Source organism: Argentina anserina, chromosome 3 (genome assembly GCF_933775445.1).
Source record: "Argentina anserina chromosome 3, drPotAnse1.1, whole genome shotgun sequence".
Classification (NCBI taxonomy): Eukaryota; Viridiplantae; Streptophyta; class Magnoliopsida; order Rosales; family Rosaceae; genus Argentina; species Argentina anserina.
Genome location: NC_065874.1, coordinates 5,388,847 through 5,414,466, shown reverse-complemented (window position 1 = coordinate 5,414,466; position 25,620 = coordinate 5,388,847). Strand labels below are relative to the sequence as shown.

Here is a 25,620-nt window from a genome sequence, read left to right as displayed (position 1 = left end):
GTAATTTGAAAAAAAAATAAAGGATGAAAGGAGAAAAACAATGAGAATTCAGTCTAAATTGATTATAACTCCCCACTTTTAAGTCTCCCCCACATCTCTCACTTTTCACTTCTCTTACGTTCAGTTAAAAGTTTGTTTTTCACACTCGCATAGTGTGTTTTGAGGCTAGTAATAAAGGAAAAAACTTGCGTACAAACTAGTATGTACGCGTGCGTCCAAACTCTCGTTTATTTACACACTTTACGAATATAAATACATGATTTTAACCGTTCAAATGATTAGTTTATTACTAAAGATCATTTCTGTAAAAGATCAACATAAACAAAAATCGTCTTCATAGTCGATTGCATCAAACAAATGAACGGTTATGGTGAAAGTTAGTAGTCTCATGATCAACCGTCAATTTGTTTGATGCAATCGACTATGAAGACGATTTTTGTTTATGTTGATATTTTACAGAAATGATCTTTAGTAATAAACTAAACTTTTGAACGGTTAAAATCATGTATTTATATTCACAAAGTGTGCAAATAAACGAGGGTTTGTACGCACGCGTACATACTAGTTTGTACGCAAGTTTTTCCCAGTAATAAATTAGCGAGGAAAGAGAGGGATGCGAAGTTAATATATTGACAAGTCCTTAGAGCATCTCCAACGGTAAAAAATGGCTACTTTACCCCCCTTCAATGGATCTATCAAATCTACGGTGGAGGTGGATGACTATGAAACCCAAATGGGTTAAATTTGACTACGAACCCAAAATGGGTAAAGATTTTATTTCTCTCCAAAACAGATTGGTGATTCACTCTGATCAAGCTGGGTTTAAAAAATCTATTGTGTTTCAATGGATCGTGTATGTGAATTATGGGTTTGACAAAGAAAAGTATGCTCTTATTTTAGATACATGTAGCCCCTTTCCCAACGCACAACAATGATCTCATTCTCTAAAGGGGACGTAATAACTCAATTCTAAAAAATCAAATTTCACATTTATATATATATATATATATAGAGAGAGAGAGTTAATATATTCACAAGCCCTTGTACCATGAGAAACAAAAATAAAAATCCAACTTATGTAACGCCTAGCTTTAGACAATTGATGAAAGAACAAATTACTTGCTAGCTGCTACCAGGTCTGCAAATGGAAACATTCTCTTCCCTTTTCCTTGAAAATTATAATTATAGTGAGAGCAGGGGAGAGAAGTACTAAAAAAAGAGAACATAATTTTTATACAGGTGGGGAAAAAAATTTCAACAATCCTATATTCAAAAAAAAACTTTCCTTTGATGATCTGCGTGAGGCCCTAAGAGTACAATCGCCTAACCAACCAACCAGTGTCTGGAATTCAACTTCCCACCCGATCACCCCGGATCAATATTGCGGAGTACTGAGTTAGCCCATTTAAAACTGACTGATGATTAAAAATTTACATTAGTTCGCTTCCTCGACAGCTTTATCCCCTACACTGGCTTCTGCTGCTTCAGGAGTGCCCTTTGCTCCAACAGCGCTTGCTGCAGCGTCATAAGTTGTTGCATCAGAACTTGGATTCTCAAGACCAGATTCTGAAACCTCAGAAGGTTTTGCAGTTTTCTCAGAATACATTTCAGCTTCATGTCTATCAACAGTTTCCTCATTACATGGAGAACTAGTCGCTGCATCTGCAGATATCGTTTGAAGCTCACCATTAGGTAGAGCGTCAGATGGTTCCCCAGAATCTGAAGTTTCCCTCCATTCAACCCACTCTGGTGGCTTATCAGTTTCACTGGAACCCACTTCAGTAGTATTGTTGGGCACACTAGCTTCTGAATCTTCTGGTTTAGTTCCTGGTTCTGGAGAAGATGTCGCAGCATCAACCAAGTCATCATCTTCACCAACAATGACATTATCCTCGCCGCCACCATCGGCAACATCAGCCGCCAGGGTATTAGGTGATGGAGAGGTAAGGGACCCAGTTGCACGATCACCGGCTCTGTCGTCCTCAAATGCAAACCAGTTGGAATTTGTAAACAGAGAACCACTGAAAGAGGAACAGTAACCATGTCAAGTCAAAAAGCAGAAAACCTGAATCAGCATAGCAACACCACTATTATAAGTCTATTAAGATTTAAGACATTCAACAGGTTAGGCTGTCTGATCACCTACCTTTCCTGGTCATCTCCAAGTCGCAGTGAAGAAATGACAACTTCAGCGGATTCATCATCAAAGTAGACATCCTGCCAAAGCAATATTATAAGAACATCCCCATCTCACAAACAGAAGCAATTGTAACTATTACAACTTCTACAAAACCAAAATCCTTAATGGAACAACCACCTATATATTCAGACAGTGTGACCTATAACTATGTTAGAATTGTTACCAGAAAATCCTCTGTGAATACAAGTGTCCAGACATTAGTACAACAGATTACTCTGCTTAAAAGCACACTAAGATCAGACATTTCTACTAATAATCAGCTAGATGATAATACAGTTTTGGCACTCTAATCAATCCCACAATACATGCTGACAAGATCTTGTTATAAAACTATACCTCATCATCTCGTTCAAGTGAGCCCTGGCCCTGAAAAAGGAAACCAGTGTTAATCAACTGATTACTATTAATGAAAAAAGTATAACCCCATTTTCAAATATTAATGGGGATACAAGAATCATAATTTTGATCATTAAAAAAAAAGAATCATATTTTCGAGACTCACCTCATCTAAATCATCATTGCTGTAAAGGCCATATCGAAAAGCCTGGCTCAAGTTATTTGCAAGAGCTGCAACGTCATAATCTCTATCTTGGTAGTCATCATCATCACTATCCCTATTTCTATCATGCAAGGCTGTTGGCCGCCTGTAGCAATTATTACGTCAGAATTGCTATAGTGCAAGATCATCTATAAAAAGAGTTAACGACGACTTTTTCATGTGTTGTATGCCGTTAAAGTATACATGATTTAACCAAATCAAGCAATTGCATGTCATCTAAAATAATAGTTGCAATTCTTGTGTTTTACGCAAACAAAACATACCCGCATGCCCACTGATAGACATTCTCCAATGCATTACGCTTTGACAAAATCTTCGTCTGCCAATCAGTCCACTCACTGTTCTCCTGTCATAATAAGTGCACCTCTCAAAAAGACAGTCACAGTGAAAACAGTAGAGGCATCATTTTTCCTTTGTCCTCATTGAGTCTAATAAAAAGGATTTAAATTTTTTGAAATGTCTATAACTGATTTTTGTCATTAGGCTGAATACCATCAAAATCATAAGAAATGAATCACTTTTAATTATTTGTGTTACCCTAATGTCATCCAAGACTGGAGTTCGTTCAATATTGAATGTATTGCTCCTAATTATATTTTTAACAAAGATTAAGCTATTATAAAGACCAACCAATAAAATTGTGCAGAAATAAAAACCTGCAGATACGCCTCAATCTCGCTGTTGTTATTCCCCAGCTGAATGATTTTATTGGATATACGTGTTATATGCCCGATATTCCCTATCCTGGGTGCAGATCTACCCTCAGCAGGTATAGTTGGCTGCAAGAAAGTAAATAAATTAAACAATGTTTTAACAGTGGCAAAAACTTAAAAGTCCCAAGGTATCTGGTATAAAATAATAATTGAAAAAGTGATGCAAGCGCCACCTTGTCCGAGTCAGCTGACAATGAAGAATTCTTTTCTGCTTCAAGAATTTTTCCAACAAGATCGCATTCACGGAGAAGATGCTCAACAAGAGGAGCATTCTTGCTTTCCAAACATGACACTATTATATTCTCTATGTGGTGATGTACAAAGTTGTTATACGGGTACCTGGAGTTAGATAAACAAGAGAATGAGGCTCATTTGAAACCATTTTCTTAAGTAAATATATAAAATAAATGAAATATAAACTTACTTGAAAAACAAGTCTAAAATTCTTTGCACTGCTCCGAGGCTAACCAATTCCTTCTCGGCAGCTTCACTACCGACTGTAAGTAATACCGAAATGAACTCTACCACCTGAAAACGTTTCCGTGTTCGGTGTAAGCACCACAAAGATACATATATTAGGCATAAGCAAAAATGGATTCTTCCAGTCCAAATTTAGATATTGGATATGAACCTATTGTTGGGTTTCCAGCCCATGTGTTTTTCTTAAGATGGTTTCTTAGAGTATGGTGTTTCGGTAAGGATAGGGAATCCTTATTGATGATGGTTTACTTGTAGAAGGAGGAGGCTTTACAACCTACCACTATTAGGAGTATGATTCTTATTTGGTGAGGAAACATGTTTGTCCTTATGGCTATGTAAGGAGGAGTTATGCTCTAGGTTTATGCATCACAGAGACAAAGAGCAAAGTGTGTTCCATTCTCGGTTAGAGAGTGAGAGAGGGCAGGGAGGAGAAAGATAGGAAGAGAAGAGTCATTGTTTTCTTAGTCTTTCTTGTGTACCCATCATAAAAATAGTGGAAGTGTGTTTCTGTCCGGTGAATGTAGGCAAAGCTATTTGCTGAACCACCTTAAATCTGTGTTCTTGTGTTCTTTACTTTGTGGTTGTTTCTCTTGGTTTGATGTGCTTGTTCTGTTTCTCTGACTAACTTGTTGACCGTTTCACTACATCTATCATTTACTGATGTCACAAAGTGATGAAACTTTTTGTTAACAGCGCAACACAGAAAGAGACAAACACTTTGTTCCCCACAGTGGTTACAGAGCAAGTGTAAAGTATATCACTGAAGTTTCATAATTACAGTCGAGAAATTTTAAAAGGTTGAAGATAAGTAAATAAGAAAGAATTACATTATTGAGTTGATAAATGCAACCTAGAGAAGCCCTAATAGCACTCACCTTTAACCGATGCTTTCCAAGAGGTGGCTGTAACTTGCCATATGTAGTTAACAACGTATTGTCCACTGATGAAACATCTAAGAGCTTCAGCAAATTACCTGCAGAATGGATCATGATCAGCATTCAGTTTCAATGCTAATTAACCCAAATTATAATTGCCATAGAAAGAGACAGAGTTAACAGTGCATTATTCATAAATTCACTACCTAGGCTCTCCAACATGCCAACAACAGTCTCAGGGTTGGCAGTAACTGTGGATCCATGAGTCATTTGACGTCCATACATTTGATATGTTCCCACAGTAAGCCTCCTAGGGTCTAACAAAGAGATGCATACTGACAATGAGTTAACAAGAACAGATTTTGGCCGGGAGTCCTCCAAAGCATGCCGAAACAATCTTCCTATGAAACTGCGTAAAATATGCAAACAATATAAGCAGACGAAGAAAAGCTACAGTAGAGGTCCCCGAGCATTTTGAGCAAACATAAGGTTATAAAAATGATACCTTGGGCTGGAGATTTTAGTAGAAAGTCCAGGCGGAGCAAACCGAGTTATAGCACAAAGCGTCTCTGCTGCATTGGCATGCACTTCAGGAGAATCCTGCAAAACCATGTTCATAAGAGTGCACATTACCAATGGCATTACTTGGTACAGGGAAGAAATTATCCTTTAATTGAGACTGTAAAATCATAAAGAAAGAAAGGAAGGGTACATCTATTATAACTTTTAAACTATCGAGCAAGGCAAAAGTAATCATCTTGTACAACCAACTTAATGATAAAAAAAAAACTGAAAAGCTATCTTTTATTGACAAGTGTATGACCTAAATTGAAAAACAAAGTAATCAGTTCAATTATATATGCAAATAAAGAGGGAGCTGGCACATTGCATAAGCATATCACACATGTATAGTGTATGGTATGGATTCACTTACTGAAGAGCTGAACTTGTCCACAATCATTTCTAGCACATCGGTCTCTTGTATCCAATGCATTGCTTCCATGTAGTTTGAATACATATGTTCATCAGCACCAACAAGACGTATCAAAACCTGTCAACATAACAAATCGAGAATTCAAGAGCCAGCCTGCTTGAGGACAGTAATTAACAGTGGACAGAGATTTCCTTATATCTATGATCAATATCTCCGGATACTATTAGCAATAAATTGCAGAAAGTACAAAAAGTAACAGAAAAGGAAATCAAGAACCAACCTCCATGATTGACGTAATTCCAATCAGGTCAACTAGCTTCTTGACAATATCTTGATGGCCCTGGATACCCACAAAAAAAAACAAGATAAAGCATATAACTGAAAGAGAAACACTCTAGGTACTGCAGCATTACAACCTGAACATAAGCTTAAGAGCTGAGAGTACAGCTCAACGAAGTCATCACAGAATTAATAAAATAATGCTCAAGCACATAAAAAGAATAATGGCTTTACCTGAATGTAATGCAGAAAAGGAACTGCCTTACGCAACAACAGGCAAACAACAACCTAGAAGGAGAAATAAGAACCAAAAATATATGTCAAAATATTAGATACAAGGTTATAATTGCCCATCCAAAAATCTAATTTCTCCAAAACAAAGATTCATTCACAAATTCAAAAAAGCAATACCTTGCTAAAGTAGCCAGCCAAGAGTGTGCTATGAGAATGATTTGGTTCCAAAAAGGAGAACAACAATTTCATCAACTGCCAACACAACAAAACCAAATGAATTGAACTGTACTTGTTATACAATGCTACTTTCAACCGGAAGCAGGAAAATCAATATTTGAGTTCCATACCTCCTCATCCTCGACCAATGTTTTGAGTATGATATCAACTTCACAAGTGAAAATCTCACATGCCATAAATGGAAATCTGTGAACACAAGAAATAGGCAAGATCATTCTTCAAAAAAAAAAAAGCCAAGATCAATCACACTCTGGTCCGGAAAAAGGTCCATCTCGTCATGTGCATTCAACAAAACATACTTAAATGTTCGCCTCTTTTCAGCATCCTCGGGAGCTTCTTCAACAATATATCGGATGAGTTGCTCCACCTGAACTCTTTCTCGCAGGCTGCAACATACACAGCACAGATTAATACACAAATCATATTGACAAACGAAAATTGAGCTTTTCACCATATGATCAAAACAAAATTAACATGTGCAAACACTACATATACAACTTTGGGACAAATAACTACAAAGTACAAACAATTCTAATTGCTCAGAAAAAAAAGGGGAAATCTAAAGGAAAGATAAAACAACAAAAATAACATTTTAGTCTAGATGATTCAAATCCAGTAAAGTAACATATATAGAATCACAAATAAATTAAAAGGCACACTCTGAGATGGAAGTATTCAAAAAGTACTGTTTCACATTTGAGTCCACTAGTCTACTGGTACATATTGATATATAAAAAGGAAAGCAAATCATTTGGCTGTTCGTTTATCATTTGTGACAAATGAAAAATAAAAAACAGCCATTTGTTAAATGCACAGTAAGCGAGAAAGATAGAAACCCTACAGTAAGTCACTGGTTGAAGCACAACAGCCATAATGACCAGAAATAAAAACTAAACAGCAAAAGATGCATATGGTTTAGAGATGAAAAAATCATTACAAATTGATTAGGCGCCCATTAAGAGCTTTGCATTCTTGGATAATTTCATCTTCATCAAGAAGCTCTTCCAATGTGAAATTATCCTTGTCCAAAATCGTCTCCACCTGCAACAATAAGAAACAAAATCAAAATAAGAAACAATTCAAAACTTCATTTCACAGAACCGGTAATACGACTTCACTCTAGGCAAGCGGGACTATTAATGCCCTACTATTGCAACCAAACTTTCACCAACATACATTCAGCCACTCATAGGAAGTACCACCCTCAATTATTAAGCTTGATATACTCGCGTCTGATTTAAAATCCGCAGTAAAGTTAAAAGGCTCTAGAATTGACTTCCATATCACCACACAAGCCTCAATCTCCCCCATTTCAGATCACTGTACTGCATTTCCTATATCATAGTCGTCGAAACGTAAACCCCTCATAAACACTCTCTACCTAGTTTCTCATAACTCACCTATCACCTTAATCAATGCCAGCTCCTGCAGACTGATCAACTTCTTGCTTCTCACTAAAACACTAATCTAAATTTCGGATCGAATGCATTCTTAAGCAAATCACCCCTAGACCAATTACCAACACCAATTCGGCTCCGAACCTCGAGAATTGGCACACAAGAACACTCCTAGTTGATCCAAAGATTCCATATTAGTATTTCTGATCCCCACATTTTCACCAAGCAGGGAATTTTTAACCCCCAAAAATCAACACACAGGCTCAAAACTCATTTCAGAGATTTTCAATCCAACTACACTGAAGCCATTCCAAAACAACATACAGAAACGAGGTCGCAGTACTCACCGGAGACGCGGTGGACAAGCCGGCCATACGCCAGAACATGGTTGCAATTGAGCCGAACCGAACCGGAGGATCTGAGAATCCCGATGAGAAAACCCTAGGCGCCGCCGCCGCGCGTCGCGGAAATCCACAATCGAGATGGACTCACCGAATCGCCGTGGTGGATTTTTGATCCAATCGGAAACCCTAGAAAATGGAAGATTTGGGGGTTCGATTTGGATCTAGAAAGGGAGCGAATAATAATGATTAAAGAAGAAGAAGAAGAAGAAGCCAATCGCGGAGAGAGTGTGTTGTTGTTATTGAAGAAGTAGAAGGAAGAAGATGAAATAGGAAATTACAGAAAGGAGGGTTGCATTATTATATGGCTCTCTCAATTTCCTTTTTCTTTTTTTTTGGTTTTCTTTTTAGTTAAAAAAAACTATCATCCAAACTAAAATGTAAAAGACGATTTAAAAATTTGATAATCATAGATATCATCTCTGTTCAATTTAGTCAAAAAATCATTCATTTAACTTATTATATCAACAAAATGAAAGACTGATCATAAAACTGTTAAGTTTTACTAAACGCCGTTTAATTTTTTCAGTGTTCAAAGTCTATTGAATTGATTTTTTAGGGTCCAAATTTTATCGGAAGGAGTGTATAATATGTTTTTTTTGTTGGGTTAAGATTAATGATTTGAGGGGCTGGAAAATTGCTAGGTTTTGGTTGATGCTCCTCTAAAGTTGGAGCCTTTAAAGCTTTCGTAAGTTAGTTGACCACTTGCTTATTTTATTTGTCTTGATATTTATGCCATTGCCACTTGCTAGGGGAGCATTACATTGTAAAAATGTCATCATCTTTTCTATTTCATTTTTGGAGTTCTTTTTCTCTCTTGATGCACATCAAAGTTTCCCTATACCTACTCTCATGATGCCACTTTAGTTTGGAGCTCATAGATGTGTATACTTGGAAATGAAGAATTGACCGTAATGAAAGTGATAATATCATAAATTAGGTTGTGTCTGATTGAATGTAGAGATATAGTCAATTGCAATTACGCTTGGTATAGGGTTTGAAAGCAATTGATAACCTTAAAAATTAAGATTAAAGAGGGCCTATTAACCCAAATTTCATAATAACGTCCTCACTCACTACTAATGAGGAATCATGTACTCTTTTTTCTTCTTTCTTCCCAACTATAAAACAATCCTATGCAGTCTCTTGAAAGCTTGACTTCTCATTAATCATTACAATAAAATTGGTGCCCTTTTTCATGTTAAAAATTGTTGGCCTTCTCTTCAAATAAAATTAGATTTAGACGTTTACATAGGTGACACGGCACAACAAAAATGAAAGCCATACTCTGTAGCTCTGAACCAGAACGAACATTGTTCCATTTCCTCATCAACTCATTGTAATCAAAATTGGGAGACAAAACGTTTGGTACTCTTAAGTTTCAAGCTAGTTTGTATCCGATGAAAGCTTAAGGGAGTGGATTGCAACTCCATTCTGAGCAGCTGGGATAAGTCCCCACCTCCCTAAACGAGGTTCCTGTTGCAAAAGTAATTGATAAGTTAGAAGATGACGTTGTTTTCCGAAACTGAACAATGAACATATTAATGAAAGAATAGTGTAGAACATATATAGAGATGGTAGAATGTTGGTTGGACTTTGAAAAATAATACAATATGAATTTCAATCATTTGTAACCCCAATCAAACACCATTGCCAATTGTGGTCCTTGATAATGTGACCGACTACTCATAAATATACATAAGCTACTACTGATATTTACACACAAGGTCTAGTACTCGAACTGTGCCAGAGCTAAATGTTTGGACAACGGTTTCTTTAAAAGTTTCACATGATCGTTTAAAATTTTAATAGTAGAGCTGCAAAAAGAAAAAGAAAAAAAGGAAATGGAGGTCACCTTTCCAACTCCTGCAACTACAAAGCCTCCAGATTTGGCAATAGCTAATGAATTAACAAATCCAACCTGCAAGAATATTGTGGGGAGTAGAGTAGAGAAGCTTTTAAGTTTCAATTAACAAGAGCTAATCAAAGGTTTAGTAATTATGGCTTTTGACGTACCATAGGGAGATTGTGCAAGGGCTGAATGGCATTGCTCTCACTTTCGATAGACCATAAACGAACGAAGCCATTACCAGCTCCTGATGCGGCAAGGTCACTGCCTCTACAAGAAGTGACTGAACTGATCCAAGAGAAGGTTGAAGAACAGTTGTAACTTTCTGTAGTACAAATCAATACAATCCCATGAGAACCACAAAGTATACATCACTGCTACATTTGCAAAACTGAACTCTTTCTTCGGGGAACAGGAGTATTATCATTAAAACTTTGAGCTAGCCAGATTATGTAAAATACCTATGTGACCATTGGGGACTGTATTACCATCCTTTTGTTCAACTTCTTTGTGTGCAGCCAATGAAGGATGAGCATTTTTAACTATGCATACGGGCTTCTTTCGCAGCATGGTCCAGAGCTCAACACTTCCATCATCAGAGCCAGATAAGAATTCGTCATTGCTAATAAAAGAGCAACACTCCAATGAGCATGCAGGGGCCCGGAATACTAAACGTGACTCCTCCGGAACCTGTTACAGAGCAACAAAGATTGTACCTAATTAAACCACATAGGACCAGAGTATCTCAAAACATGATCCTGAAAGAAGATACGAGTTTCAACCCAAGTTTAGAATAAGCTAGAGTATCCACTTTCCTATATGATATATTGGTAGTTGTAGACATGTCTACAACTGAGATTTCCCAAAACCAAAAAAAATTAATGGCGAGAAATAATAGCCTTAGTTAAAGCGATTCCTCTGGATGATTTGAAAGCTTTCACTAAACGTGTAAAGCATCTACTTCTTACCTTGAATAACATCATACTTCGATCATGTCCAACAGTCAAAACCCGTTCTTTTCGTAGGCAATCCATAGATAATACTTCACCTTGGTGACCATATAATGTATTTATGTAAGTTCTATCCTCCGCATTCCATATCTTAATTGTTCGATCATATGAACCTGAAAAGAGTTCTGAACTCCCTTGCCTGAAAGTTAAACATGATACAGGTCCCCTGTGACCTGGAAAAGCCTGTTTAATACAAATAATGAATTAGAAGGAAATGTGCTAAAAAAATTATATTCAAGACAAATATCACACAAAATCAGTATTCTATTAAGTTCATGTAACAATGGAATACAACCCAGCATATGATCCCTTAATAGATTCAGCTTAGAGAAATCATTGCTTACCAACAGTTAAAGAAATACTTTTTATGGTTGACGATACACATTCTAGTGTTGTCTTGTATATATAAAGAAAACAAATCAAGAACTAGATATAGACATGCACTTTATGGTGGAAATAAACCAAAAAACATGTGTTGTTTTTGTTTTGTGATAATTAGATAAGAAAACCATGTAGATTCAGGCATGATGCATATGAGCCATTGATACAGATTTCACTGTCAGGGAAATGTCCTCATTCTATTAGGCCACCTTCATTGCTCAAACTTATTGATCATGGTACATTGACACTCCAAAACCTCATAAGAATCTTGATATTTTTATTTGTATTCTACAACCAGCAGACAAATGATCAATTATAAATACCTGAACATGCTGTCTGGTACGAGTATCCCACAAATGAATATGGTGATCCAATCCTCCACTCGCCAAATACCGACCATCAGAACTAATTGCAAGTGCTAACATTTGTTTACTATGCTTTGTAGCTCGACCTAGTGGATCCTTGACCCCATGGGACTTTAACACTTTGTCACTGGGCCACTGATACTTCTCCTTTTTCCCACTATCTACATCCCAATGAAAAATCGTGCCGTCCTTAGATGCTGAGAAACCTCTCAAGTCATCGTCAGAGAGAACAACCGCGGTGACAGATTGGCGATGGTTCACTAAGTTCTGAAATTCATCAGTAGCTTCTGGCTTCTGAACCCTAAAATGAAGAAATTAAACATCACGGTTCACGAACCAATAAAACATTAGAGGATGCAATTACTAAAAATAACCACAAGAGCCATAACATGATCAAACAGGAAGAGAAGATCTTCAGAATGCACAATGCAAAGTGTCGACAACAAGATACCGTAAGGATCAACAAAACCTGATGCCACAATCTGATTGAAGTGCACTCTTTCCGAAACCTGATCTCAATAATAACCAAATGCCAAAACTGACAAGATAAAACTAAAAAAGCTAAAGCTCCTAGACAAATGACATAAAGCTCACAATTCTGGATCTCGAAAACAATCAAATGCAACTACACTCTGATCCAATCTAACACTAACAACTCTACATAAAGCCAATCACACACTAACACTCAAAATGCAACAACAAAATTTCGTAATCGAAAATCAGATAGCAATTAAACCAAGTTCATGTCTCTACCTAGAAGCAATGGAGCGGCGGAGGCGGCCGCTGTCCTGGAGCTGCTGCTGCTGCAGAACCTTAGCCACAAGCGAGTCCCTCTCCCCTTCCTTCAAGCTGTCGTCATCGCTGTCGTCACCCTCATCCTCCTTCTTCCTCCTATCCTGCTCTCTCAGCCTATTGAGATACTCCTTCGTCAGCCTCAGCTTTTTCTCCCCGGGAGTCTCCTCTATAATCTCCTCCGCCGCCGCCTCCTCCTCCCCGTCCTCGTCACCACTACCTGCCCCGACGGCGGCGTCGTTCCGGTCCTCATCCGAAGACTCGTCGCTGCGAATGTCCTCGTCGTGTTTCAGCCGCTTCTTCGAAGCGTTCGTGAAGAATGGGTCTTCTTTGAAGGAAGGCTGCCGCTTTCTGGCTCCTTTGGGAGCTGAGCCTCTTCCTCCGCCGCCGCCGCCGCGCTTCTTGGCCCTGTTCATCTGAGCGGGGCCAAAATGAGAGAAGCAGGTGCTGGTTGGCTAGGGTTTTAGTTGCAGAGAAGCTTAAACCCTTTCGAGCGGCGAAGACGAAGAACTAAAGTAGTGAAATAGTCGGACAAAAAAATTACAAAAACTAATTTAGGTTGTTCTATTTTCGGGTAGCGGGTCAAATAGTATCCATACCCGGATCCAGTTTTGTCTGAAATCTTTTATTTATTTTTATTTTTATACGTGCTAAATACACTATACTGTATAAGGCAAAATCCATGGATGCATAATAGTCTAATACTGTACAAAGTTACTATATGAGAACATTGAATCTGAGGACATCAAGTTTTATATGTATCCAGAACAATTTTGAACAGTTAAAATTATGAATTGACGGATTTTCCAGATAAAAAACCAATTTGTACAAAAATACACTTCATAACTCACATAACAACGCATTGAAAGCAAGATCACACAAAATTATAGATATAATATTTCTCTATGCATATTGAATAAGGTCTCTAATATTTCCCTATAGTACGTTAATGTGGATTAGTTTGGGTTCAGTAACCCATTCATCCCCTTTTCAGAACACAGTTAGAGTATTACAAAAATGACGAGGGCGACAAGCACATTGGAAAATTACTGCGATGGGACATCAAGAAGTTTCTTCAGGGCGTCTAAATATTCTTCAACAACCTAAAAGAATTCATATGTGAAGAGTGTCAGTGGTAGCAGGACCCGCTAGTGCTCAGAGGTAGCATCTCCTTCCGAGTCTCGCCGTTTCTTCTTTCCCTCTCCATGCCTTGACCTCCTTGGTGCCTCATCTTCACTTTCACTGTCATCATTCCTACCATTGTTCCCAGCACCATAATCGTCCTGGTACGATTTTGATGATTGCTGATAATGGTTCTCATCATCTGGTCCACCAGCCTGCATCTCTTTTCCATGGCCTGATCCTGCACTATACCTCTCATTGCCAGGCCCCCTTGGATCTCTCTTCTGCAACCGGTTATTGTTTTGAGATGATGGTGCTGGGTGTGGGTTAAACATCGGCGGCATACCACCTGGACGACCACCTCGGGCTGGATTTGTACCTCCAACCCCCATGCCTCCCATAAATGGTCCACGTCCAGGACCCATCATCATCCCATAAGGCCCAGGTGGAAACATACCACCAGGTTGTGTTGGCCGCCCACGGAACATCATGCCAGAATTGGGCCCACCAAAATCACCGGAAAACCTAGGACCATATGGGTTGAAACCCCGAGGGCCGCCCATACCAAAAGGACTTGGCATCATGAACCCATCAGGTGTAACTGGTCCATACGGCATTGCATCAGGACCCATCATTCCAGGGGGAAAACCCGGCATCCCAGGCATAGGTCTTCCACCTCTCCCTCCTAGTGGCATATGAGGGGGCCAAATGCCTCTGCCTCTTCCTCTGTTGTCATTTGCTCCACCAGAAACTGGGTAGTCTTCCTCGTCGTCACTTTCTTCCTCTTCCTCTTCTTCATTGTCCTCAAATGGGACAATATCTGGGTTCTCACCACCATTCTCTGGATTGACTCCCTTTGCCTTTTCTTCTTCTCGTTTTGACTCTGCTGTAATGGAGATTGCCTGTAAAGATGATAAACCCATTCAGTGACCATCTAATATAACATAGCACTGAGACAATCGAACAAACAAAATCTTGTCCCCCCACCCCATCACACAATGTCAAATCATCAAGGAGGTGCTGGATGAGCATAAGTTTCAGCATTTGGAACAAAGATATAGCATTAGATATTTTGGCTACTGTGTGGCGGAGAACAGTTATACCGAATATGAAAAAAAAATTATCATACCATTAGTTCACTATCTGGCTCAAGATAAAGCAAGGATGCCAACTGCTCACCAATGGAGGGCTCTAGCTCTTGGCAATCTCTACTTATCTGCAAGTGTAAAATCACGACAATAACATTAAGAGCTGTTCTCATTCCACTTAAGATTATGACTTTGACAGGGGCCAAAATGCATATCAAGAATAACAATGATTGCAAACTAAAGAGCAGGGATAGACAGCAGCAGCTGTTCAAATAATATCTTCTGACATTACTTTGACATAACTCAAGTGGAAAAATTCACAATTTTGAAGCTTATACTTGGAACCTTGCATTTTTTTTCACAGAAATGGTGAAAGGAGAAAGAAAAAAAATGCGCGAAGGAGATGGTGGAAGCAGAAGCATATGTGTCAGTTTATTAAATTACAGCGAAGCCACTACCAACTAATATGTACTAAAAACCCTGACAACATGAAATATTCGGTAACCTCACATCAGACGAGGCAGGACACCAAAACTATGGTGAGATTTGTGGTATACAGTTCAGTGTGTACCTTCACTGGTAAGTTCTCATTGTATGGATTCTTCAAGTGACGAGTTTTGTGAAAGGACAGTTCACATAGCTGCACAAGAAAATCCAGAATTAGTCATCAAATCAACCCAACAGTTTGTCCACATAATTTAAAGAGCTTGGGGCTCAAATTTGGTTGTTCTAGTGATTTCGTACTGGACTTTAGCAAATGCGGCTCATAGATAAGGGTTGGTTATTGATAATTTAAGTCGCTCCTTCTATCATTAAAAAGAACTGAAATCTTGATTTCAAAGCAGAAATAAGAAAGAAAAAAGGCAATGACAAAACCAGAATTTTATTAAAACATAAGCCTCTAAAGAACAAAAATAAACATTTTTGTTAAAATCAAGCAGGCACCTTAAATAAGTTAGGTATTGACTCACAAACTTTGTAAATAAGTTCAACTTAATAAATACCTTAAACCATTTGACAGAAAAATTACGCCCGTAATGTGCAGTTCCATGTGCATATTTCCAGTTCCCTCCACTAACAGACCCACCGATTCTGGACATCATCTTTGCACAACCCTGATAAAGAATATACACAAGTTTAGTTCTACTAGATCCAGTAGAGTAAGAAAGAAAAGGAGATATCATGACATCATTATAATCCAATTTGCAAACCTACCTGAAAATGTCGAGTCCGGTTGACTGAGAAAATTAAAATGACATTTTCTGCAGAGTCGAAAGCTTCATTAAGTTTGGATTCATTGCTCCTTTGAGTTGCCCAAACTCCTTGTTGTACGGACAATTCCAAATTTTCACGGTTGCAACTCTTAACAATAAAATACCTACGGTTCCATGTTAGAAATAAATAAACACGTTTTCATAAGCAGGTGAATAATTGGGAAAGGAGATAGCATGACTACACAAATTCCTTTCACAGTCCATTAAAGTGGAAGCATGACAAGCAATCTATGAACAACCCATAGATTGGTGTAATACAGAATATTATTTACATACTTCCAGCAAGCATTTAACCAAAATATATCATTACCATGCCAAAAAGTGTGCCACAGCCCTGAACTCACAAACGTTATATTTAATAGTAAAGAGGAAAATATTAACCAATAAGAGGGTGGATATTTTATACGTAATCGCTTATAGTAATCTATGGATACCCACAAAAATAATATTCCATAACCCCATGTAATAAGATGCAAGAAATATAAATCCTCGTTGTAGCACCTAAAGTGAAAGTAAGGGTGAAATATATTGGACAATGAATATTTCAAACAGATTATCATAATTTCATACAGATCGCAGGAAATTAGGTCTCACTGTATATGGCCTTTCTCTGTAGCGTACTGCTTCTATTTGCCAGTTTTTCTGGATATGAAGAAAGAGTAAAAGCAATAGAAAGTATAGAATGCATCTTCCAATCCCTTGGTAAAATCGGGTCAGAAACTTATTTGTGAGCAGTATATCATAACAAGAACGTAAACTACATGAAAAAAAGAATATCCATATCTCACATGGTCAAATACAAATGGTACAAAGTGTGTTTTTCTAAAGAAAGCTAGATACAGCTTATATAAGTAGAGAGAACTCTTTTGGGAAACTATCGATCAAAATAATTTACCTCACATTAAATTTTGTCCACAAAAAGAATACAAAACTGATTTACATAACCTAATAAAAGACCTTGGGGCTCTGAACACACCTAGATAATCCTTGAGGCAAGGGCAGTGCGGCTTTATTTGCCTGACCAGCCAGGCCATTGGGAATACTTTGTGCCTGAGTCTGGCCCACCTGTTGTTGGTTTTGCTGAAATTGTTGCGGCTGCTGCACATTACCAGACTCTGCTGCTGAAGGCCTTATGACCACTTGATTGAACGAGTTGGTCACTTGTGTGGGCTGAGATCTATCAGCTTGTTGGGGAAAACCACCATTCCGTTGTTGGAAAAACTTATTAGAATTGTTGTAATTGTACGAATTGAGATGCTGAATCTTCTGAAGGACTTCTTCCACAGGGGGTGGAGGTCCAGGAAGCTTTGCATGCCTATATCGACAATCAGAACCATTTGGACAAAACCCTAACTTGTACCTGCAATTACAAGAATCCTCCAATTAGACCACACACCGTAGTTCAATAAACTGATGGCTTAATCACTCTGCAACTGGACAAGTTAATCCATTTTCTACTGCCAACCTCATAAGTCATAACACTTAAACTACACTAAACCCCCAAGTCTGAACCTATACAAAAACATAAAGTAACTTCGATAATACACACCAGCACATCAAGAATACAACAACCTTCACTATATTTAGTGTCTTATCTCCTCATCAACTCCGTAAAAGCCTAATCACATGGCCATAAAGTCTATACTGCCAATTCTTGGTCCTTTCTAGTTAAAAGGAAGCCCCTCTTTCGATATTTCACAAATCACAACTAAACACCAACATATTCATCTCTATATGAAACCTAAACCTACACACATATGATCCCAAACATGCAAAGCAATAACTAATAATCACAACTGAACAATCAAAATTCAACAAGGGAGTATAAATATACGTACATGTTACACTCCTTGATGTCCTCATTGGTATGCTTATACACGCAATCCTGCTCCCTACACTCGCCGTACATACGGAAGAACCGGCACACCGGCATCCGCGACTTGTCGTATTGATGAAGAAACCCGCACGCCTCGCCCTTCATGCACAGACTCCGGAGCCAGTGACGGCACACCGTCTGCCGGAAGCTCTTCCGCCCCGACGGGTTGACGTTCTGGTCTTGCTGAGGCGGCGCGGCGGCCTGGTGGTTGGGTTGGGTGACGAATGAGTCGGACTGGATCGGGGCGTTGGAGGCCGGGCCGGTGTGGGTGGGTCCGGCGACGGCGGTGGAGTCGAGGCCGCCCTCGAAGTCGAAGCTGAGTCCGTCGGGGTCCTCCATTGGTGGGGTTTAGTTTTGTGATTTGGGGGTTTTGTTAGGGTTTCGGAGAATTCAAACGGAGAAGGAAGAGAAGAGAAGAAGAGACTCAAGAGAGAATGAAAATGAGCTTGAGTAGAAAAGAGTTCGGGTTTAAGGTATCCGGGTATGACCCGGGTTTGGGTTGGACTTACGTGCTATATATTAGTATTTGAATGTCGGTACTCTGATGACGTGTTAGTAATATTATGACCGACGTTAATAGTTGTAAATTTGTAATTCGATGGTCGACATTGATACCAATATATTGTATATTAAAACTCGAGAAATTCTACTCAAATGAGGACACCTGTTTAAATTTATCCTCGCTGGCAGTTGAAAGAGAACCAACTCTCGCCGATCGCTTTTTCGTTGAACTTCCCGGTCACCTCCTTCTCATCTATGGCTCGTCCACCTCCATCCTCCCTCAAAATTCCAAAACCCCTTAAATATCTTTGATCTTCTATAAAAGTCGGAAGGGATTACATGAATCAAAAACCCAAAAAAAATTGGGGAATACCCAAATCCTCTAACCTGCAGCCACCCACCCAACAAAAGAAGAGATATCCACAACCACCACCCAACAGAAAAGGGATCACTCAAATCTTCTGGGTTCAGGTTCTTGGAATTTTATGGTTTTTTGGACGGTGAATAAACCTACAAAATCTCTAAAACTAGGTGGGATTGAAGGAGAATGTGTACTTGAGGTATTGGTCTCAGAAGATTGGTTTGGGTGAATTAGATGCCACTTTGAGGATTAGGATGTAGGAGTTGTGCAAATGATTTCAATTTTACGTTTGATGCCTTAATGGGTTGCTGGTAGTTTTGTGAATTCATGGCAATGAAGGTTTTCATTAACTTCTGGGTTTTTTATTTTGCTACAAATATAATATAGGTTTTGAGGGAGATGGAGGTGGATAGATGTTTGGATTTTTCATTTTTCTACAAATTCAATTAAAATTTTGCGGACGGATTGAGGTGGATGATATGCAGGTGGCCGGGAAGTTCAACGAAGATCGGTCGGAAAGTTCATCAGTTCTCTTTCAACTTCCAGCGAGGATAATTTAAACAGGTGTCCTCATTTGAGTGGATGGTCGCACGGTACACGTGGTGCGTGCGCCCCACCTAAGAATTTATCTTAAAACCAAGCACATAAGAATTTGCTGATATACTAAAATTTATTTGCTTTGAATCGAACTCACAACTTCTTATTAAGATATTTTTGTAACTAAAATCAAACAGTACTGGACCAATAGTAGCTTTTTATGTAAAAAAATTGAATAGTAATGTACTTAGCTTAATGCAAGTTCAAGTTTTTTTTTTCTCCAGACATGTTGAAAAATGGAAGAATCGTCCAATATGCAACGATTATACTAAAATTTGAATCCTCAAAAATTTATTGTTTTTTTTTAATAATGAAACTAATTCATTTAACTTAAAGCCGATCTAACCACAAAGCTCATTAATATCACAAGGATCATGCATACGGGTGACAAGTCACCCCTAAAACATGCACAAACCATCTAAGCAAGATAAAACGAAAATAAAATTCAATATATTGTCGAGACTCGCTACGGGAGTAATATTATTAGAGAAAGTAAATGAAATATAAAAAAATTAGGCCAAAATACAAAAGTCCAAACTAAAAAACCGTAGCAAGAGGAAAACATAGCCGCCAACCCCGTTGCACAACCTTGACAAAGTCACCGCCCACAACCCACAAACAGCCAGACACTACCGGAACAACCACTGCTACCACCATCTCTCCACTAGGTCATGGAGACCGAGCTTCACTGCCCATTGATCGAATCGAGCAATCAAGCAAACGTCACAATCCTTAACTCACATCATTGTCCACCTTACATAGCCCCCGTCACCACCAAGACAATCTCAAGCCCAAATCAAATCAAGAAGATCTGATCCATGGTGGATCAATATTGGTCATATTTGAGACGCCTTGACGTCCGCGCAACCTCCATACTTGCACCACCGTGCGCCACACATAAAGCAACCATCAAAGGAGTCCAAAAAGCAACAAATGACCATGAATTTCCCTCACTCATGCACTATCTCGACCCATAAGGGCCCCCCTTTGCCCGTATAGTGACAACGCAAGGCTAGCCACGAGACATGTATGCGAAACTCTCAAGTTTTCTCTTGCGCATGAGGAGCGCGTTCTCTCTATCCCGGAAATTCTCAATGTTATGCTCTTTTTTTACGAATTTGTTGTCTTGGTATAACTCAAATAACATAAATATGTCATTTATACAAATCGAGATGTCACAAAAGAGTACCATTAGAAACAGGGGTGGAACCACCTTATAGCATGAAGGGGTTCAGACCCCCTCGCTTTGTGAAGTTTGCACGTAATCACTATATACCTTGTAAATTATATCAGTATTAGCAACAAGAACAAGAGAAAATAAAAGTTATGATTGATATTTATAGTACTAATGTCAGTAATGTGCACTAATGAAACTAATTTATAATAAGAAATGTCTTGGAGTTTTGAATATTTTGTAGTTTGTTGTTCTAGATATCTGATAGAGCGTTTTTTTAAACGTATATAATAAATCCTGTAAAATGTCATCGTTAGTATAGAATAAGCAGAGATCGTTCAATCCGGGGAATTGAATGGAACTCTAAACTTTTAGTGTTAACAAATAATAGGGGGTTTGAGATTGATTATTAACTATTAAAATAAAACCTAAATTACTATTTACATGATCGACTTCTCTTTAACAAACTTAAACCAATTTTACCATTACACCACATAATTACAATTTCGAACCTATCATGCATTCTAATTTGACCAATTATATACTTTTTAGACACCAATACAATTAGAGCCTTAGGAGATCATCTAATCATGCAAGATTTCAATTAACATTTAGATTGACTCAGGGTCTAATCTAAATTTGCATGCAATCAAATTCAATAACACTAGTATAATCAAATAAGATTACATTCAAGCATCAAATATTTGTTGGAGACATATTTCATGTATGGCGTCACCCATCATGGTTTCACATGTAAATTTATAGAATTTTTACCACTTTTAATCAACACAAACCGAACTTACTTAGGACATGATTCGATTTGTGTCAATATGGTTAATGAATCTAGCACTCAAACACAATCTTATGAACTGCATTCAAGCACTAAATTCATATGCACAATTATGGTTATGCCACTTATTAAAAACACACAATTCTGGTTCGGCCACTTATTAAAAACACATCCTAACAACATGAGTTTAGAACTAAGAGTTCATACGCAAATACTTAAGACAACATTGATATGTGGACGGGACCGGAGCTGCCATCATCAGACTCTAGAGCCTTAGGTATATCTTAGAGTTTAGACCCCTGAGGACGGCCATGTCTTCAGCTTCCCGTCATGATGGGGAAGATTCAGCTCTGGAGAGAAAGCAAGGTCCAAGGCCAGAACTTCCTGCTTAAAACCAGAGCCTCTACTGGATTTCCATGAACGCTGATCTCGAAATAGAATCAGAAAGCATAATGGCATCCATTGATTCAGAAAGCATAGGCATAAAGCCTTATATTAATCAATGTATGATCTATTATCTCGGAAACAAAATTAAGCCATATACAAGGTTTTTTCAAATCAAAGTTCATCACAATTCAAGGATCAATTAAGCCTCGTATATAAAGTTATAAACTAATAAATACATCAAGCTTGTGGTTACATTCCAGCATTTTCCATTCGCATATATACATTCCAAATACAATGTTTCTAGCTTTCAGGCATCAGCATTCAGTCGCATAGGATTTAAACTCTCTCTATTTATGCACATCAATGAAATTTAAAGTACATACCTGGTGTCTATAATCTGCTTAAACAACACCCTAACGATAACAAAGCCAAGCTTCAATTTTGTGGGGAAGCCGCATGTATTTTTCTAATTTATTGAATACACAAGTGTCTCAAGAGCAAGACAAGATTCAGAGATTTTATCTATTTGGTCGATTGGAGCAACTAGCATATATATATATATATATATATTCAGAAAATATAAAAGAGAGATTCCTCAGATAGTTATTGTAGAAATAATATTGTAGGAAAAAAAAAGATAATGTCAATAAAAATAATATTATTTTGTAAATGTCATAATTGACTTTGTAATTTAGATAAATGTGGAGTGAAACACTCTTTTAAATACTTCTGTATACGAGTGATATCTGATTAAAGTTTGTTTATCAAGCTAATTTTTTGTTTTTCTTTTGGGGGATAATGTAGCCATGTAGGTAATCTTCCGGCGACGATTTAATATTCGCTGAAAATTTATGATTCATATCACCTTTCCATCAAAATGATTATATGATTATTCGTATCATCTTTCGATTACTCTAGCAGTTTGCATCTTGTGAGTTGGATTGTAGACTGTTTATCACTGTATGTTTGATATTAATCAGACTTTTCGTATCAATACAAGAAATATAGTTAAAAAATTCACCATCGAAACTGAAAAAAAAAACAAAATAATGAGCGATAAGGAGAACATCCAACCAGACTAAAGATTTTCATACAAGTTACAACTTACAAGTAGAGTACAAGAGACACTGAAGGTTTTCCCTTTGTATTCAATACATGAGACGAAAGTTTCTAACTTACTATTATAAATATATATGGAATAGACAATTCTATATAAATCTGCATAAATGCAATGCAATCCTGTCTTACCAATCTACACCCAAATTCCTTGTCTGGAAGAGTTTGTCAATGTACAGAATTAGAGGAGCTGAAGCAGCAACATAGTTCTGCATTTGAGCTTTTGCTGAGGTCTCTGAAAGTAAAAAGGCAGAAAGAAAGTCGGAGTTGATCAAACAATTGATGTGAATCTAATTCGCACAGAAGTTGAATAAATACTGAGAATGATCAGTTAAGACCCTTCAAAACTCAAAAAAGCATCCCCCCAACCCCACAAAACACACACTTTTGTTGGACAGCAGGGGAGCACTGCGATCACTACAAACAAAAGTCAGGTGTCGCATAATCACACCCCCTTCTGACACAACACATTCAGTTGGTATAGTTAATGGTGAAATATCCAGAGTACATGGATACACAATGTATATGATTGAAATCTCGAAACTTCAAAGTAAATGCAATTGATGAGAAGCTACATGTTAGTTTTTGAAATGATTTTGTAATTATAAGTACAGTTGATATAATTTTATTATCCCTAGCCAAGTTAGTGCAGAGCAGACTAATAGTTTTCAATAACTTCAAACCGGCATTTCTTTTATGAAGCTTATTCAAATCATTGAAAGGTCAAGTCGTGTGTGTATTAAGTCCAAATGGAACCTACCACTATGGTGGAACATTTCCAAAGCCTACTGCTACCCTTATGCCGTCAGCTGCTCTATTCTATATAGATATTTAGATACAAAAATAGACTCACCATCTTCATTGAGTTTGTTCAACAGTTGTGCCTTTGTAGGAAGCGCATACATCCCTGCAGCAACTGCTTTTCTGATGATCCACCCATGATGGGGTGCAAACACCTGTTGATAAGCCTTCGAGGCTGGATCCTTCAGGGAATTTCCCCTACCAAATGAGGATAAGGTATGTTAATTCATTTCAACCATGTAATACGAACTACAGAGTCCAAACAACTCATATGTTACCACACAAGGGGTGCCTTAACTGTTTCCAAGTTCTAGTAGGTGAAGTTTCAATTTGATTATACATGAAGTTCACACATTCTAACAATGCCAACACTGCTATTCTAAATTTTTTTGAAGACAGGAGTACCTTACTGCCACTTAAACTGACTTAATATTCCCACATATATAACAATATAAACTGGAACCAGTATCTCATGAAGGCTGTGCAACTACTGTCTTATGCACTACTTACCTTCAGCAACAATAAATTTTCTTTTTAGTTTTTTCCTTTCTTTCTTATCCATACATTTCTATCAATGGATACATAACTCAATAAGCTTCATAGCTACCATGTGCAAGCTTTTGGTATAACTACAGAGCTAAGTAATGAGCTGAAAGTGTAATTGAATCCGTCATTTCTTATTCACATGCAACCCAACTTAGATACATCCTACATTCCTACAATGCAGGTTTCCAAGACCAGTTGCCAAAAACCCCAAACCAACTATACATGCTACAATGCCAACTAAGATCACCACCATCACAAAACATACAAACTCTTCGTAACGAAAATTAGGAAGCGCGGCAATGAGCTCAATTTAAGTAGAAGAAAACAAAGCAGAAACATACTTGGTGACTATAATCTGCTCAAACAACACCTTAACCATATCAATCCCACGCTTCACTCTCAACAAATTCCTCGAATGACTCCCCGCCTTTCTCACACAGCCCGCCTCCATATCCTTCTCCAGCAACACGTGTAGGGTCGAGATCGACTTCGACGCCTCCGCCAGATCATGCACCTAAAAATCACCCCAGTTCAATCAAAATCAGAGCTTTGATTTCTTTCTTCTCCGATTCCGATGGTCCAATCGGAAAAACGATAAAGGCCGTACCTTTGCGACGTAGTCCATCTCGGCGAACTTGAAAGCAATCCCTAAGCAGCCGAAGAGCGGCGAGACGAGCGCGCAGGCCTTGGAGAACCGCGCCACCTCCACTTCGCCGGTCTGCGAATTCACGGCGGCTTCTAGCTCCTCGAACGCCTCTGCGATCTTCCGAAGCGGCTTCTCGTCCGCCATTGCAGCCTCTCTCTCTCTCTCTCTCTCTCTCTCTCTCTCTCTCTCCTCTTCTTGTCTGAAAACTCTTCTCAGTTGTAAAGTCTTCAACTTTTCACCGGGAAAATGAAATGGAAAAAGGTTCGTTGCTGTGAATCAACGCGGTGATTAGCTTCGAATTTGGGCTTGACCCGACCCGACCCACTATGGCTCATTTGATAACGACGTCTTAACTCTTAACTGACGCTGAGCTTTGTCAGTTTCTGAACTTGGGCATGTGTTGTACCAATTATCAGGGACAACGATTTCCTAGCTGTTCATAATTGGTTGTGGACCTGTGGAGGAAAGTCTCTGTGTCCCGTGATTAAACTAAACTCAGTTAGGCCAATATGACAATATGTTACATCAACTGCGCTTGTTTATTGCTAACACAATCATGTTTTATCAGAGATTTCGCCCTATAAAAAATCTGTAAAATTTTCATGTTGTGTGGTTGCGAATTACTTTGGCGGGTG

General features: G+C 38.3%; 4 protein-coding genes across 4 annotated transcripts; all 4 read right to left on the bottom strand.

The window, feature by feature from the left end:
- Positions 1-1,028: 1,028 nt before the first annotated feature.
- Positions 1,029-8,553, bottom strand: LOC126789208 (uncharacterized). The gene is made up of 19 exons (XM_050515300.1): positions 8,256-8,553; positions 7,449-7,552; positions 6,811-6,897; positions 6,622-6,697; positions 6,452-6,526; positions 6,275-6,328; positions 6,042-6,101; positions 5,762-5,878; positions 5,333-5,427; positions 5,034-5,236; positions 4,828-4,925; positions 3,897-4,000; positions 3,646-3,811; positions 3,416-3,538; positions 3,023-3,105; positions 2,703-2,844; positions 2,537-2,566; positions 2,147-2,217; positions 1,029-2,021 (listed from the first exon to the last, which is right to left on the bottom strand). The coding sequence occupies exons 1-19, from the start codon at positions 8,292-8,294 to the stop codon at positions 1,436-1,438; spliced, it is 2,313 nt and encodes a 770-aa protein (XP_050371257.1). The 5' UTR covers positions 8,295-8,553; the 3' UTR covers positions 1,029-1,435.
- Positions 8,554-9,482: 929 nt separating this feature from the next.
- LOC126787730 (U3 snoRNP-associated protein-like EMB2271) lies at positions 9,483-13,191 on the bottom strand. The gene is made up of 7 exons (XM_050513631.1): positions 12,668-13,191; positions 11,873-12,215; positions 11,127-11,351; positions 10,620-10,848; positions 10,326-10,483; positions 10,165-10,230; positions 9,483-9,785 (listed from the first exon to the last, which is right to left on the bottom strand). Exons 1-7 carry the CDS (start codon positions 13,120-13,122, stop codon positions 9,696-9,698), a joined length of 1,566 nt encoding a protein of 521 aa, XP_050369588.1. The 5' UTR covers positions 13,123-13,191; the 3' UTR covers positions 9,483-9,695.
- Positions 13,192-13,580: 389 nt separating this feature from the next.
- LOC126786112 (30-kDa cleavage and polyadenylation specificity factor 30) lies at positions 13,581-18,532 on the bottom strand. Its single transcript, XM_050511827.1, has 7 exons — positions 18,029-18,532; positions 17,167-17,550; positions 16,132-16,294; positions 15,921-16,031; positions 15,488-15,556; positions 14,958-15,044; positions 13,581-14,730 (listed from the first exon to the last, which is right to left on the bottom strand). The coding sequence occupies exons 1-7, from the start codon at positions 18,403-18,405 to the stop codon at positions 13,855-13,857; spliced, it is 2,067 nt and encodes a 688-aa protein (XP_050367784.1). The 5' UTR covers positions 18,406-18,532; the 3' UTR covers positions 13,581-13,854.
- Positions 18,533-22,931: 4,399 nt separating this feature from the next.
- LOC126788207 (accelerated cell death 11) lies at positions 22,932-25,188 on the bottom strand. The gene is made up of 4 exons (XM_050514180.1): positions 24,947-25,188; positions 24,681-24,853; positions 23,846-23,991; positions 22,932-23,227 (listed from the first exon to the last, which is right to left on the bottom strand). Exons 1-4 carry the CDS (start codon positions 25,127-25,129, stop codon positions 23,121-23,123), a joined length of 609 nt encoding a protein of 202 aa, XP_050370137.1. The 5' UTR covers positions 25,130-25,188; the 3' UTR covers positions 22,932-23,120.
- Positions 25,189-25,620: the final 432 nt, after the last annotated feature.